The following is an 18,002-nucleotide window of genomic DNA, read 5'->3' on the forward strand; positions in this document are numbered from 1 at the left end:
GGTGGCCGCCGGGCCGCCTTGCTCCGCTTCGGGAGAGTTGGGGTTCCTCTTGTCCTTGTTGGCGACTCTCTCCCCCCTCGGTCTCGTCTTCAACTTGGGCTGCGGGTCTGGCAGGACATTGGCGTTTCCTCGGAGTTTCTCGCTTCTCCGTCGCTTTTCTCCCGCTGACCGTGGCTCCCCGCTTCCCCCTTTCCCCCGGTGCCCGGTCTCCCCCGGGTCTTTATGCCTCAACTCCGGTCGTTTGTGTCCCCCGATACACGGGACCCCGGAACTTAACCAAAAAAAAAAATCATCTCTTTTCGTTTTGCCATTTTTTTTTTACACGAGTCAAACTAACAGAAGGTTAGTCTCTTCTTCCTAAGGTGGTTTCAGACCCCGGTGCGGAACAGTAGAAGCCATTTCATATGTTTCTCCTTAAACTTTGAAAACAGTTTGCCGTTTTGACAATTTCTGGCCATCTTGCTTTTATTAGAACATGATGTGTGTGAGTGGCACGGGCTCGGGGAGGAGGGGCTGTGGTCTTGTGCACGGAGTGTTTGTGTGTTTGTTTTGCCTGCGTGTTGGGAATGTTGAGCGGCCGGCCCCACGTTTTACTGAAAAGTCCGGGGAAGCCGAGGGAGGATGACAGTCGTGCAGGTTGGCCCGGGCCGGGCAGCAGCCCACCGCCGGCGGCTGGAAACGGCACCAACTGTTGCAGATGCTCAGTCCGCGATTGGACGGTGCGGCAGCGTCCGTGCTTTAAAGTTTCGGTGGCTTTTCTTTTTTCGTTTTCACGGTGCTTTGAAAAATACGGAGAGAGTATGTGATAGGTACGGGAGCCGAGTGGGCGGAGCGCGGCTGGCTGGCAAGTGTAAACTGCCAGTCATGGGTCGGCCGTTTCGTGTTGGCACCTGGACCTGCACCTCTCAGAGTGAAGAATTTCTTTCAGAATGCTAAATTAAGACCTTTCATGCCCTTCCCCCTATGAATTTTTTTTTTTTTTTTGTACAATGTCCATTAATCAGCATCTCTTCAGATACAACGAAACAAACGAAGGTTTTACATTTCTATCTTCTCCGACTCAGTCTATTTTTGGTACTTTTAGGATCAGGTTCTTTGCAGATAGACTAGCACAAATCTGACAGTTCTTTGTGAGCAGCTATTTGACTTCCTAAAAGGGATATGTGAAGAAGTACCAAGAATTTTTTGTTATAGTTCAGACTTCCGTAAACATGAGTCTTTAAAAATTAATTTTCTGTTACAAGTTTGACACCAAGGAACAAATGTGACCAGTTAGAATAGAACAGTTTAGAGAGGAAATGTTACTCAGTGTGCAGTATTAAATGCACGTTAATATTTATCACTGTTACATTTCTTTTATTTCTCCTTGGGATGCACATTTATTGACTTGCTATTCAGTGACATTGCAATGTTGTTAAACTTTTTTGTTCTTTTACTTAAAATTTTGATTGTTGAATTTTCATAATTAGCATCTTTTTTGTCAATCTGCTTTCAAGATCTTAAGCATATACTAAAAAATTGTAATGTCCTGATGAAATAAGGGACTTTAATAGTGAATGTTTTTGACTTGGAATGTGCAGTAATAAAAAAAAATCTCACTTTCTTTTCTTCAGGCTGACTTGACAGGAATTAAATGGAAAAGATATGTATGGCAAGGCCCAACTTCTGCTCCTATTCTGTTTCCGGTGACAGAGGAAGACCCCATTTTGAGCAGCTTTAGTCGCTGCCTTAAGGCAGATGTACTTGGTGTTTGGCGTCGAGATCAAAGACCTGGAAGAAGAGAATTGTGGATATTCTGGTGGGGTGAAGATCCCAATTTTGCTGACCTTATTCACCATGACTTATCAGGTGAAAGCAACTTATTTCTAGCTAATGATATAGCAATGTTGTATACTTTCCCCCAAGTCTTTTGTATTAAGAGTTTTTTGGTAGAACAACCTTAGGTATGAAGCCAGATAAACATTCAGCTTTATGTTTATTTCACTGTGGTTATTTTGTTTTACTTAAATTATCCATATTATGGCAGGCTTTTTAAACCTTAAATAACTTTATTCTCCCACCACCCAGCTTCTTCATGAATTTCTCAGGTAGAGCTTAAGAAAGAAATGTTACTGCCCTGAAGGCTTGGCTCAGTGGATAGAGTGTTAGCTTGCGGACTGAGGGGTCCCAGGTTCGATTCCAGCCAAGGGCACATGCCTGGGTTTCGGGCTTAATCCCCAGTAGGGGGCGTGTAGGATTCTCTCTCATCATTAATGTTTCTAGCTCTCCTCCCTTCCTCTCTGAAATCAATAAAGAAATATATTTAAAAAAAAAGAGAAAGAAATGTTACATTAACCTAAGAAAAATGAAATCAGAGAGTATAAAGTTCCTAACAAAGTCACATAATACTTTTGAAGCCAAGTGTAATTTAACTTGAATCAATTCTGCCACTGCTCTCCTCTATATGAATAGGCAGACAATTGTAAGAGTATCTAGAAATGTTGTAATTTTCTCATATTTTTTCAAGGCATACAGTTAATTTGTTATTTTATTAACATATGAAGCCTTATGTTAATTTGGTTATTCTTGGAAAGTGATTATTTTAGATACTGTTGCATCAAAGACTATCAAGATGAGTGCCAACTTATTTAGCTTTTATAGGATGTTGGTACATAATCTAAAAAGTTACCTAGAAGTAAATTTATTGTGAGCAAATTATTAAGAAATCTTTCATCTTACTTTTTTATTTAGGACCAGATGTTACTTTAAAAAGATACTGATGGTTGTGTACTTTATATTGTAAGAGTCAATGTAAACTGAATCTCTGATGATAGGAATGTAAATGATTAGTTGTTTGCTGCAAGGTACCAGACTCAGCAAGATATTTGATAATGATTATTGACAGGTAAATTTAGGATTTTTAGATTACTAAAAAAAAGGTCATTGTTATTTGAAATTGAGTACTCTGAAGTTTCTATTGTCTATAACCTATAGGACCTATTATATTTTTGATGTAATGTAATCCAGATGACTATCTCAAATAAGCACTTAGTAAGACCAACTTTTGTGCAGGAATGTAAGTGTTATATTTGTTTTGATGGTTGCTTTTCATCTTCTAATGAACAGACCCTTCATGTTAATCCTTATTTTTGAGAGTGGTTGCTATTCTTTTATGATAAATGCTTTCTAGCTTTCCAGCTTTCCTAATAACATCTCTGCTGGAGCCCTTAGTTCTAAGTGTGTAATATATCCTAATTATGTAAAATGATGTGTTTGCATATATGTATAAGTACATATATATATATGCATATATCTCATGACATAAAATTCCTTTATGGCATCAGCAAGATGATGCTTTTTAATTGCCGAAAGCCAACCTGCCCACTTCCTTTTTCTTTCATTAACTTGGGTATACCTCGGCTATTTTCTTAATTTTAGGTGGTATAAAAACCACCTTACAAAAATGTTTGAAGACTGTTTTAATGTTGATAAACTATAAATTATAGGTAAACTATAATTGTTGATAAACTACAGTGATTTCTTGGAGGTTTCAGTCTTAGTAAAGTTGGCAGAGCATCTGAACAGACCATTTTTCTCCCAGATTCCATGAAATACATTTTGTGGAATCAAAGATAATTTTAGCAGTTACATAGTATTTCGTTTTACCATAGTGGGACTAATGTTTTGAAAGTTAAAAGCCTATTAAAGTTAAATGTAAGCGGTTTTGATGCATATTAAAAAACTATGTTGATATTTTTTCTAAGTTTCATGTTATGAGTTAAATGTTTTCTTCTGAAACTGCATTACAGTTTAAAACATTTCTTCTCTAGTTTAATTTTTTAGCATAATTTTAAAAAATGGTAATACCTGAACTTTAAGATATTGATTTTGAATGTGAATAAAAGTAATTTTGGAAGATTAGGTTTTAATTGTTGTCAGATTTAACTGAATGCCCTTCAATGGTAAATAACTTTTAAAATTTTATCAGAATGAAAGCAATTGAAATAGTAAACCAAAATATATCAGGAGTTGTATATAATCATACTTGCTCTTCCAAAGACTGTCCTATACTGTTTTAAACAGTTGCATAGTCAGTGGTGTTTTTATAATGTTCTAACTTTTTTTTTTAACCTGTCATTTACTTTAGAATGTTGTCACTTAAATCAGACATATCTTAAAGAATAGTAAGGTCTTTTCAGATGGAGTTTATTTGTCTCGCTCTTTTCTTTGCCCCAGGGACACACCGTCTGCCTCCCTTTTGGGGTAATTAGTCTTCGCCTCTGTCTCTCTAGCTAACCCATTTTCATTTCTTTCCATCTGTGGCACTCTATTTCCTCCTTTTAAGCTCCCCTGAGAAGAGAGCATCTGGACAGTAGGGGTGGCATCAGCTGCAGGAGGCAATCCTGAGTTCCAAGTGGAGGTGTAGCATTGAGGAAAGGGGAACCGGAAGGACCCAGGTGGTAACTAAAAAGCTGGTTAATTTAGTTTGAGGCTGCTTTTCAAGGCAGGCTCCTTCTGTTTGGTTTAGCACCTACCACATCTTATTAAATGTTTGTAATTATGGTGATAATAATGCCCTTTTTTCCCCTTTATTGATTAAGGTATTATAAATGTGTCCTTATCCCCTCACTTTCCCCCCACTCCCCCACTCATGCCCTCACCCCCCACCCCACCCCCGGTGTCTGTATCCATTGGTTATGCTTATATGTATGCATACAAGGCCTTTGGTTGATCTCTCCCAATAATGCCCTTATTGGGGAAGGAGGAAAGGCATTTCTTTCTGCAAAGATTAGAAGTCTCAGTTTTTCTTATTGTACTTTTATTACTGAACTAAAGTATTCAGTAATAAAAGTACAGAATTGCCTCTGCTTAATCCCCTTATCACCTTTGTGTCATCCATAGTGTAATTTTTTTTAATCCTTACCTGAGGATATGTTTATTGATGTTAGAGAGCAAGGAAGCGGACACACACACACACACACACACACACACACACACATAAACAGACATCGATTAGAGAGAGAAGCATCTGACTGGGAATCCAATCTGCAACTTTTTGGTGTACTCCAACCAGCTGAGCCACCTGGCCAGGGCCATAGTGTATGTTTTTTTAAAGTTTTTATTTTAGAACAGTTTTAGACTTATATAAAAGTTGCAAAAATAGTATAGAGAGTTCCTGTATATCCTTCACCCAGTTTCTTTTACTAACATTTTACATTAGAATGGTATATCTTCCAACTAATAAATCAATATTGATACATTTTTTTTTTAAAATATATTTTATTGATTTTTTACAGAGAGGAAGGGAGAGGGATAGAGAGTTAGAAACATCGATGAGAGAGAAACATCGACCAGCTGCCTCCTGCACATCTCCCACTGGGGATGTGCCCGCAACCAACGCACGTGCCCTTGACCGGAATCGAACCCGGGACCTTTCAGTCCGCATTTTACATTAGAATGGTATATCTTCCAACTAATAAATCAATATTGATACATTAATATAAACTAAGTCTATACTTTATTTGAAATGTCTTTATTTTTACCTAATATCCTATGATCTCATCCAGGATATACCACATTTCATTTGTCATATCTCCTTAGGCTATTCTAGACAGACATTTTCTCAGGCTTCCCTTGTTTTTTATGATCTTGAAAGTTCTGAATCATCTGGTCAGATTCCATAGTGCATTTTAATTTCTGCCTGTCTTATATCATGTAGCACATGTTTGGGTCACCTTCTTTTCAAGTTTAGCTGATGTATAGAAATAGAACATAAACTTGTTTTATTGCTAATTGGTAAAAATCTGTTGCAGCAAACCAAATCTGATTTGATAAATACTTTAAATTCTCAGTCACTTATTTTGTAGTAGAGGTCAATACTTTTTAGTAAGACCTATTTTAGTACTTTGCAATACTATTTAGCATTTGTTCAAAATACCCCTTGAATTGGAAAGCCAAACACTTTATTTATTATAACAAATAGAGAGAGGGAGAGAGAGAGAGAAGCATCAATGATTAGAGAGAATCATTGATCTGCTGCCTCCTGCAGGCCCCACACTGGGGATCGAGCCCACAACTTAGGCATGTGCCCTAACTGGGAATGGAACCGTGACCCCCTGGTTCACGGGTCGATGCTTAAACACTAAGCCATGCCAGCTGGGCAAAGCCAAACACTTTAAAAAACAAAAACAAAACTTTTTGCTCTGTTCTCTCTAAGAGAATAGATAGTTGAATCAATATCAATGTTTTGATAAAATAAAGATTAGGGAACAAAACTCCTCTCTGATCGCAGCCTTTTAAATTTTATTTATTTTTAAAATTTAAACTTTGTAGCAGACCTTGTTTAGTGCTTATATGCTATAAGTGTAAAGTTGATGGTGGGAAAATTTTAGCTTGAACCCTCTGGTCAGAAATCTCTATAGTGGCCCTAGCTGGTTTGCTCAGTGGATAGAGCATCCGCCTGCTGACTGAAGGGTCCCAGTCAAGGGCACATGCCCAGGCTGTGGGCTCAGTCCCCAGTAGGGGGCGTGCGGGAGGCAACTGATCAATGATTCTCTCTCATCATTGATGTTTCTATTTCTTTTTCTTTCTCCCTTCCTCTCTGAAATCAGTACTATCTAATAAAAGGGTAATACGCAAATTAACCGTCACTTGGTCACAAAGATGGCGGTGCCCATAGCCACAAGATGGTGGCGCCCAGTCCTCTCAGCCCTGCCAGAGTCCCCCAGGCCCTGGGGGGTGGCTGCTGAGAGCAGGCAGCGTGAGCAGCCTGGCGGAATGCTTGCTTTGTCGCTCTGGTGACGAGGCAAGCATTCCACCCTGGCCGCAGAGGGCCTCTGGCCAGGCCAGGGCATGGAACGCTTGCGTCATCACACCAGCAATGAGGAAAGCGTTCCGTGCCCAGGCTGTGGATGGGCCTCTGGGCCACGGAGAGCCTCTGCGCAGCGGGCACGGAGCAGCCAGGCCCCGCAGAGAGCTACTGGTGCACAATTTGTGTGCAGGGCTACTAGTAAAAATACATTTTTTAAAAAATCTCTATAGTGGATAGAACTGATTGATTATTTTACATGTACTGTTAGTTTGCTTCAATGCAAGGTTGTTTCACTATCATTAGTGTGCCCTTAAAGGAGAAAAGTTTTCTGGGTTTTTTATTCTGTGTCTTAACCTTTTTGGTATTTTATTACTGTCATCATTGGCTTTTAGTCTTTACTTTAAAACAAAACAAAACAAAAAAAACTACTCCCTCTCCCAACCTTTGCATCTTTTAAAAAAAATCATAGTAAGCTAGAATGTGATGAGACTCCGAAAACTAAAAAACAGGCTCAGAGCCAAAAATATTTCTTATTTTTCCTATTTTTCCTGAATCCTGTGGTCTATAAATGGGATTTTAGCAACATGTTCAAATACTTTAATTATGCTGGAATTTCATCATAGTACTATCAAACTAAATGGGCCGTTGGTTAGTCTTAGAATTTAATTTTGGATGCTTTTTTATTGAAGGGTATTAATTATAGTGGAATTTAACCTTAAGTGGCAGCTTTAGCAGTATTGACAGATAAACAACTGCCAAGTATAGGTATCTACAAACTAAACAATTGTTTTGTGCCCCAGGTAGCCTGAAGAGTTAATTTATTTCTATTTTCTGTACCACAGTACTTGTGACCCAACTTTTTAAATTGGCTAATCTTCTAGGAACAACTTTATTTGCCATATTTCTTCTGTGTACTGTCCATTTTGAACAAGAAAGTGTTTCTTTAAGTCTTCAAAAATAATCATTAATATATTAGACTATTTTAAAATCAAAGTTGGTTTTGCTATCTATTAACGATGCTGCCAGTTTAAGGCTCTCAGTAATATTGTTGAATGAATGAATTATGATTAAGCAGTTATTGTTCAAGACAAACACTGAACTAGATATTTAATTTTTCTTTATTCTTTCAGGAAATACATGATATTTTCTGCCATGATAATTTTGACCCATTTATTTATTTTTTAAAATATATTTTATTGATTTTTTTACAGAGAGGAAGGGAGAGGGATAGAGAGTTAGAAACATTGATGAGAGAGAAACCCCGATCAGCTGCCTCCTGCACACTCCCTACTGGGGATGTGTCCACAACCAAGGTACATGCCCTTGACTGGAATCGAACCTGGGACCCTTCAGTCTGCAGGCTGACGCTCTATCCACTGAGCCAAACCTGTTAGGGTGACCCATTTATTAATCATTAGTGTATGTTGTATTCTAATAGCTTGTCGGAATTATTTAGGAAAAGATTCCTTCTCTCCCAGCTTATCACTAGAGATATTTAAAGATGTCAGTTTTGAGAAAAACGTTGTGTATGTGTACTAAGTGTGTTAGCTTTTTTGTCCCACTCATAGAGCATTATTTTGATGACCTACCACATACTTTGGTATCACTATAATCTGTGTCCTCAGGAAAAAAATACAGTAATCATATTTAGCATTTGAACTTTTGCATTGTTTAAATAAATACTTTGTAAAATAAGTAGCAATGATTAAAAGTTTTAATGCTAATAGTAATGGGAAAGTACTGAAAACCCAGAATTGAAACTTTTCTCTAAGGATACAGATACTAGAGGAAGAAGACATTTATTTAAATGCATTAAGCAGACCTTTTCCATTAGGTTATGGTTGATTAAGTTCAAAAGAGGTAGGTAAAGATTTGCCATGTGTTCCTCTTTCCTTCCCTTTCCTAATATAATGCTGTCATTGAGATTTGAGGAATTGTTTTAATTAGTGTTAGAGGTGCAGATCACTATGTCTTAGTTGTACCATTTCACTTTTCATATCTTTGAATACAACATGTAGAGAAGTACATTTATTAGGATTATTATAACACTAGTGGCTTGGTGTTATACTCGGGGTTGGGTGGGGTCCCTCAGCCCAGCCTGTGCCCTCTCACAGTCTGGGAGCTCTCAGGGAATGTCCGACTGCCACAGAGGCGGAAGAGGCTCCTGCCACCGCCACTGCACTCGCCAGCCTTGAGCCTGGCTTCTGGCTGAGCGGCACTCCCCCTGTGGGAGCACACTGACCACCAGGGGGCAGCTCCTGTGTTGAGTGTCTGCCCCCTGGTGGTCAGTTCGCACCATAGCGACCGGTCGTTTTGCCGTTCGGTCGATTTGCATATTAGCCTTTTATTAAATAGGATTAGGGTATTAGAAGCTTGGCTTAGTAGGCTTCTTGTTTCTAAATGATGTCCCCTTCCTTTCAGGCTTTTTATTGAGTGCTATTAGAACTTAATTCTCATTATTTCCTCAGCAATGAAAAATGAAATTATATTAGTGTAATATAATTTGTCACAGGTGAAGATGTACTTCAGAGATTTGTTTGCTTTGGAAAACCCTAAGAGGTGGTCTGTTTTTCTTTGTTTTATGCATTATCCTCATTTAGTGTTAATGAGAATTGTGGGCATTTGAGGATATAATGTAAAATGAGAATTGAGTTCACCTGAGTTTCTCTAGATAAAATTTAGAGCAATGAGGGAGAAATGCTTGGAAATGAATACTGAATAATTTTCTAAACTATATTTAGTATTAAATCATTTAACTACAGGTTTAACTGAAATCAATTTTTTTAATGAACAAAACCAAAAATTTCAGAGTTTTATATGAAAATATATAAATTATTGTATTATAGCCTCTACTATGCCAAAGGTTTTTTAATTTACTCTTTTGGGGAAGAAGGCAAATTCAGTCTTAGGTTTTAAGTGCATAATTTTCTGATACTTGAAGTTTATAGTGACTATAACTTTGATGTGTAATGGTAGCTGTGTCTTGGGTTTTTGATGCTTTAAAACTTAGAAGTAGTTAGAAAAATGATTTTGATAAAGGCTACTTGTGTAGGACAAATGTTACAACCATTGTGCTTCTTAGAAGGTAAGGATTTTTGAGTTAAAAGGCAACAAAAGTAAAGTAAAAAAGTATATTAAATAGATTGTAAAGAAGGGAAGAGTTGGGAGGTATTTTCAGCATAATTCTCTTGGAATTAAGGACATGTATTTTTAATAATCATGTTATAATTTGAGACAAAACTCTTAATATAGCTATTTAATTTTGAAATGATAGGAACTGATTAAGCTGAAAATAGATTGATTGAGAAAGGTTTCTTTTCTCTTAGCATTTCACAAATATGCTTGTGATCCAGATTAAAGCAATGTCACTATGTGCTACTTCCCTTTTCTCCTAGCCTACTGTTCAACCAAGTGAAACTCGTAAAGCTAAGGCTTTAAATAGAAGGAGATAAGAATGTCTATAACATAATAGAATATGAAGAACTTTTTAAATTTAATATTAGTGCCAGATGTTGATTAAAAAAATTATTGTAACTCTTAAGTTGTCATTTTCAAAAACTTATCCTTTCTTAAAGTTTACCTTTTAAGAAGTAACAGTTAATTTGAAAGATGACTATAAATTAGGAGACTCTTTAAGGAACAACAAATTCAACCTTAAAGTTTAAAATTCAGTCATTATGAGTTTTAGTTAATGTTTATTCTACCAATTTGTTGTGCAAGTTATGAATATAAACCATGTGTCACTTTTTTTAAAAAATATTTTTTTTATTGATTTCAGAGAGGAAGGGAGAGGGTGAGAGAGATAGAAACATCAGTGATGAGAGAGAATCATTGATTGGTTGCCTCCTACACGCCCCATACTGTGGATTGAGCCCTCAACTCAGGCATATGCCCTGACTGAGGATCGAACCATGACCCCCTCGTTCATAGGTCAGTGCTCAATCACTGAGCCATGCTGGTTGGGCCCATGTGTCACTCTTAATGTCTCTGCTTTTATTCAAAAGCATCATAGTTTATTATTTTTCTATGGGTGTAGTGCAAGCATGTCAAACTCAGGCTAACACAGGCCAAAAAAAACAAGGTTTAAGTTTATGTGGGCCACACACACACAAAAAAGCTTCAATTTTCATAGAAACATAAGTTTATTTTGATAGAGACATGCTGAATACAAAGGGCTGAAATAAATGTGTAATCAACATAAAATAATAGAACATTTTAATAAATATTAATATTTTTTCTTGAACATTAACTTTCCAGACACCGAATAACTGCACAAATTAATAAGGGTAACACAAATAAACCTATTTTTCTTGTTCTCCGAAAGTGAAATATTTCCTGTTATGCACACCAAACAAGTCAGTCCAAGACTAATGATATGGCAATTGGCTGCTAAAATATTCACTGCTAGTATTAGTGGAGAGAAGTGGTGCGCCTGCGCTTAAGGGAAATGAATGCAACATGATTATAGTAATCAATCATTAGCGAACATTGTAGTTCGTTATTAATAATTATTATGTATAACAGGATATTGTAAAAATTAAGTTATGAAATTTTTATTAAACTGTTTCTTACATATCGTAATATTGGCTTGGCTGCAAAAATATTTGTTGTGGGCCGCGAGTTTGACATGCTTGGTGTAGTGTATACATTTTTATTGAATTAAGAAAGGTTTTGTTACTCATTAAATTGAAAGATGATGATCAATATTTGTGAAATGTTTATAAAGATATGTAGGCTATAGAAGGATATTAAATTGTATTTGAAATAACAGTTTAAAACATGATAAAAGTTAAAATGCTGAAGTAGTGTCTATAAGTTAGTTGGAATGGTTAATAGATTTGCTGGCAAAATTGAGGCTGTATAGTTAATAAAGATAGCTTTATATCAGAAGTACCATTTAAAATTTAAGTCTTTAAATTTCTCCCTCAAGTAGAGGATTCTATACTGAGTCATGGGAATCATTTGGTTGAAATGAGACCTAAGGTGGCTGATAATGCACTGCTTGTTAGGCTCTGCGCCAAAAGCTTCTTTTTTATTCATAGTTATTTTATAGTTGAGTCATGGATTAGAATGCTGATGGACATAAACTATTTTGATTTTAATTATTAACTGGCTAGTTTTTTTGGCAGGCTGAATGACTTGGAAGAATTAGGAAAAAGTAGTAAGTGAACTAGCTTAGACATTGGCATCTTAGGTATAGAGTGTGTTTAATATTTCCCAGGTTACACAAATGTCCTTTTCATTGATACAGAAACCAAATCATTATATTTGCAATATAGTGTTACATTTTTATATGGTGGGAAAATAATTTTCAGGTAATTTAATAGCATACATGGCACTTGGGCCTTTTATTCCTTATGGAGTAATTTTGAAACCTGATATTTTAATGTCTAGAGATATATGGAAGTGATTGTAGCTCAATATACTGAGGTGAAGTAGGGCTTATGTATTTAGTTTAAACTGTAACACTTTTTACTTGGCTTGGAGTAGATATGGTGCCACTACTTTACTTTCTGTTTCTTTCATTTTTCTCTTGTAGAAGAGGAAGATGGAGTTTGGGAGAATGGACTTTCTTATGAATGCCGTACTCTGCTTTTCAAAGCAGTTCACAATCTTTTGGAACGGTGTTTAATGAACCGGAACTTTGTACGTATTGGCAAGTGGTTTGTAAAGCCTTATGAAAAAGATGAAAAGCCTATAAATAAAAGGTAAGCTATTGTATTTAAACTCTTACTTGGTATTTTTTTATTTGTCAGTATTTATGGCTTTACAGAAAATGTAAAATAAGCTAATGTATTACAGACTAAGATAAGCTAATGTATTACAGACATATTTTAGGGAGCTAACTTTGGCAAAGTACTATAAGTATTCAATTTTGTTTGCCCACTTAACCCTTTCATTTACACATTGTAAGAATTTTCTTGCAGTGGGAATACGTTGTGTGTCAATATAGTGGCCTAAGTTTTATTTTGGGATGATAGAAAAAAATGTGTGATGAAAACAGAAGTTCATGCATTGAAGTTACTTTTTTATTACTAGTGGAAATGTTTATTCTCAGTGCTCTATTAAAAATTAAGTAATTTTCCCTGACTGGTTTGGCTCAGTGGGTAGAGCGTCGGCCTGCAGACTGAAGGGTCCTGGGTTTGATTCCAGTCAAGGGCATGCACCTTGGTTGCAGGCATGTCCCAGGTAGGGGTGTGCAGGAGGCAGTTGATGTTTCTCTCTCATCAATGTTTCTAACTCTCTATCCCTCTCCCTTCCTCTCTGTAAAAAATTAAGTAATTTAATACTTGTTAAAGGTAGTGACCTATAGTTTTGTTTTGGGTTAAGTTAACCTTTTACATTTCCAGACCTTTCGTTTTGCTTTAAAGTAATTTAAGTTTGTGTTTTCCTCTCTAAGACATGTTTACTCTTGGAGTGTTTATAATTATTTTGAACTTTGAATTAAGAAAATTTATGACAACTTGCAGAGTAGTTTTAGATAGAGGCAGCAGCCCCAGTCAGGAGGCAACCAATCGATGTGTTTCTCTCTCATCGATGTTTCTCTGACTCTACCTCTCCCTTCCACTCTTTCTAAAAATCAATGCAAAAATTATCCCCCTGAAGAGGATTAACAAAACAAACAAACAAAAAATAGAGAGAGGTGAAATAATAGTAAGATGGGATGTGGAAGAAGATAAAATGAAGGACATATATTTGCTTTCCCTAAAAGATGTGCAGATATGAAATAAACATTTGGTTGTTAATTGTAATCATTATTGAGATGCTATCTTTTATGTCATATGTGCACATCTTTTTCTTGTGCTTGTGAAGTTTTTTCATACTTCCTTTTTAAAAAAGATATATTTTTGTTGATTTCAGAGAGGAAGGGAGAGGGAGAGAGAGATAGAAACATCAATGATGAGAGAGAATCATTGATCGGCTGCCTCCTGCATGCCCCCTACTGGGGACTGAGCCTGCAACCCAGGCTTGTGCCCATGACTGGAATCAAACCTGGGACCCTTCTGTCTGCAGGCTGACACTTTACCCACTGAGCCAAACCGGCTAGGGCAGCCGTGGGCAAACTACGGCCCGTGGGCTGGATCCGGCCCGTTTGAAATGAATAAAACTAAAAAAAAAAAAAAAAAGACCGTACCCTTTTATGTAATGATGTTTACTTTGAATTTATATTAGTTCACACAAACACTCCATCCATGCTTTTGTTCCGGCCCTCCGGTCCAGTTTAAGAACCCATTGTGGCCCTCGAGTCAAAAAGTTTGCCCACCCCTGGGCTAGGGTCATACTTCCTTTTTTAGTTTTAGTAAAATGGATGAGCAGGTAAGCCTGGATAAATCAAGGCTCTTTCATTTTTTTCTTCTTTGAAAATTAAAATAAACCTTTATTGTGAACAAAATAACTATACAAGTTAGGAATGCATTCAGTTGGAAATGACTGCAAACCTACCTACCTGGCAAGGAATCTGGAGGTAGATAGTTCAGTACTGGTGTATCTGTTCAATAATGTCATCAAGGACTCGGGTTCCCTGGAGTTTTCTACGCAGTCATCTTTAGCCTTTGACTTTCATTCTGATGGTCCCTGTAGGCGTTGTATCCCCAGACTTCAATCACAGTGGATTCTAGGCAGGAAGAGGAAGGAAGGGAAGAAGCAATAAGGGGGATTGACCCTTAGGTCAGAAAATAGATTATTTTCTGGAAACTTTAGCTGACATATTGGCTATTCTGAGAGAAACGTACATTTTTTTTGTATGGGAACATTAACCCTCTGAACAAAATAAGGCTTTTGGTTAGTAAGAAAAAATGGAGAATAGATATTAAGTAGGCACTTGGAAGGGCAAGTAGATTATCAGGTAGGCAATTAGCAATGCTCACTCTTTAGTTTTAAAAAGTCAGGCAGATTACCATAATTTAAAATGAAAAACTGCAGTCCTGAATCCCAACTATTAGATGTGAAAAACAGAGGCAATCTCTTTTGATTCTTTTAACTTTATTTTAATTTACCTATTTAAAGTTTTAGAAGCAAATAGCATACTTATTCTTGAGTTTTAAGTTATTTCAGTTATTCAGGCTTAATCTATTGATTTTCTATTGATGGTTTAGGTATTTTATTCCTGATACTCCCCAATGCCCAACACTTGGACATTGGCATACTTGTATACACTCTTCTCCCTTCTCTCTTTCCTTATCTTTTTATTTCTTATTTTAATTTGTTTATTGTTGTCATTATTATAGATGTCCCCATATCCCCCTTCTTTGCCCCCCTTCACCCAGCCCCTGCCCCACGCCAGGCCTTCACCACACTATTGTCTGTGTCCATGGGCTATCAATATATGCGTATATGTTCTTTGGTTACTCCTTCCTTGTCTTGCTAGTATAGTTATTATAAGACTTGGTAAAAACAATACCTGTTGTTTATATTACTATGGTTATATAAATATTATTTATAGCTGAGCCATATAGTGTATTAGGATTATATTCCATTTCTTCCACATTTTTTTGTTTTTCCTAATGTTAATGATTATCTCTTTTTTCATTTAATTATCTATGTTAGGGGTTGGTAAACTACCACGCCACAGAGCAAATGTAGCCTGCCACATGTTTTGTAAATAAAATTATAATGTAGCACAGCCATGCTAACTCATTACTGGTTTATTTTATGCCTGCTTTCACACTGAAGCAAAATTGTATAATGATGACCCACAAAACCTACATTATTTATTCTCTGGCTCTTTACAGATAAAGTTTGCTGATCCCTGATCTTTGTACAACTTGATAATTCACCCCTAGACAATCTACCAAAAGGATAAATCTCCTTACCTTTAAGGAATTTGTGTAATCTATTTTATTTTTTTCCTCTCTCCCTCTCCTGTTAACATCCCTTTTGGAGCCCTTCATTCTTCAGTTCCAAATGGTTGTTCTGTAGGTCTGTTTCACAGCAGTCATCTTGGGAATTCCCTTTGCCTCTCTGTGTCGGATCCCTTATTTCCTAGATCTTATATTTCCTTTTTTTTCTGTTTAACTGTTTTGGTAGTGGCCATCCACCAGTAGTTTCCTGAAAAGGGAGTACGTGAGAAGTAATATGTTTGGATCCCGAATGTTTGACTTACCTCCCTTTCTACTCTTAAGACTTTGGGGCATTAAAATGCTGACTGGAAGGTCTATGTATTGAGTAGCATGAAGTTGCAGGCTTTAATAGAGTGATTTGTTAGAGACCTGGCCATTTTTATTGGGTGCCTGTTGCTCAATAGTCTGTGTGTGTCCCCTCATTCCCACCATTTAAGTTAGTTTTCCCAGAGCAGTTCTTCAGTGTCCTGACTAGAGTATATACTTTGTTGTCAATGTTTAGGGAGCCTATTAGGAAAGGGTACAATACTTGTATACTTATATTGGGGATTACTTGTATCCTCTTTTAAGTACATCACCTCAGCTATATCTAGTATCTCTGGGTGCTTGAGTCCCTTGTTTCATCCATTTCAGAGAGTGAGCGCCTCTAAGTTTTTCTCTGACCTGGAATAATGTAAAGAGCCTGTCTACAGTAAGCTTTTCTTATTATCATTTCTTACTACAATTCTTATTTTATTTTTTTAATATATTTTTATTGATTTCAGAGAGGAAGGGAAAGGGAGAGATAGAAACATCAATGATGAGAGAGAATCATTTATCAGCTGCCTCCTGCATGCCCCACACTGGGGATCGAGCCTGAAACCCCGGCATATGCCCTGACCGGGAATCGAACCGGTGACCTCTTGTTTCCTGGGTTGACACTCAACCTCTGAGCCACACCCAGCTGGGCCTTACTACGATTCGTAAAGGTCTATCTTTTTGAATTGTTGGTTTTAGATATGAATGAAAATAGAGAATTTTTTTCTGAAGGGGAGAAGGGAGTGAGCAATTTTTGCCTAAACAGAATTGTCTACACAGTGTTTGAAATTAGGGCTTAATATGTATTAGCTCAATTCCCACAGCATCCCCATTTTACTCCAGTTGTTAAACCTGAAGCACAAAGAGATTAAGTAACTTGTCCAAGGTCATAAAGCTTGTAAGTGTTGGAGCTGGATTATAGGTCATGAAAATTATGAGAGGCAACCGATCAATGTTTCTCTCAAACATCGTTTCCCTCCCTCTGTCCCTTCTCTCTAAAATTAGTACAACATATCTTTGGGTGAGGATTAAAAAGAAAAAAAAAGCCCAGCCGGCATGGCTCAATGGTTGAGCGTGGACCTGTGAACCAGGAGGTTCACGGTTTGATTCCCAGTTGGAGCACATGCCTGGGTTGTGGGCTCGGTCCACAGTGTGAGGCATGCAGGAGGCAACAGATCAATGAGTCTCTCTCATCATTGATGTTTCTATCTCTCTTTCCCTTTCCCTTCCTCTCTGAAATCAATAAAAATATATTTAAAAAAGAAACAAAAGTATTTACAGAGCACTTGAATTAGTAAACCAGAATAATATGTTGTTGCTTTCTAAGAATTCTTTACTGTATAAGGTCAGTAAAGTGTTCACTAAGTGAGTAGAAGTATATACAAAATTCACTGATAAGATGTTTATCTTTGGAATTTTAGTATAGATCCTTTTTTTCAGGGGGATACTGGATATTGAAATTATACCTGTAAATTTAATAAATTTAAAAAATTACTATTAGGACTACAGAAATACAGAGTCATGCATTAGTTCCTAAACTTGTCTGGATATAGAATCACCCTGAGAGATTAAAAATTACTGATGATTGTGTTTTAACCTGAGAGCCTAGGCTTTAGAATTTTTAAAAGTTCTCCAGGTGAAAGACAGGTTTGGAAGCAATTGAAATAATAGAATAATCTAGGCATTAGAATGATTAGGGGTGTTGTTTTTTTTGTTTTGTTTTTGAATGGTGGTAAAATATACACAACTAAATTTACCATTTTAACCACTTTTCATTTTATAGTTCAGTGGCATTAAGTACATTCACATTGTTGTGCAGCCATCACCACTGTCTATCTGCAGAACTTTTTCATCATCCAAAGCTGAAAATGTGCCCATTAAATAGTAACTCCTTATTTTTCTCTACTCCTAGTTCCTGGTAACCACCATTCTACTTTCTGTCTCTAATGAATTTGACTGTTCTAGGTACCTTATATAAGTGGAATCATATAGTATTTGTGACTGACTCATTTCATTTAGCATAATATGCTCAAGGTTTGCATCCATGTTGTAGCATGCACCACAATTTCATTCAT

The 18,002-nt window shown here is 36.8% G+C and overlaps 1 protein-coding gene across 1 annotated transcript in view; it reads left to right on the forward strand.

Annotated features, from left to right (window-relative positions):
- Positions 1 to 1,607: 1,607 nt before the first annotated feature.
- MED13 (mediator complex subunit 13) overlaps positions 1,608 to 18,002 on the forward strand; it is a gene marked incomplete at its 5' end in the record, with an annotated part of 86,714 nt that continues 70,319 nt past the window's right edge. The window contains 2 exons of the mRNA XM_014458671.2: positions 1,608 to 1,848; positions 12,330 to 12,498. Of these exons, the coding sequence (XP_014314157.2) occupies positions 1,608 to 1,848; positions 12,330 to 12,498 (410 nt within the window). The remainder of the gene's footprint in view (positions 1,849 to 12,329; positions 12,499 to 18,002) is intronic.

Source organism: Myotis lucifugus, unplaced genomic scaffold (genome assembly GCF_000147115.1).
Source record: "Myotis lucifugus unplaced genomic scaffold, Myoluc2.0 scaffold_99, whole genome shotgun sequence".
NCBI lineage: Eukaryota > Metazoa > Chordata > Mammalia > Chiroptera > Vespertilionidae > Myotis > Myotis lucifugus.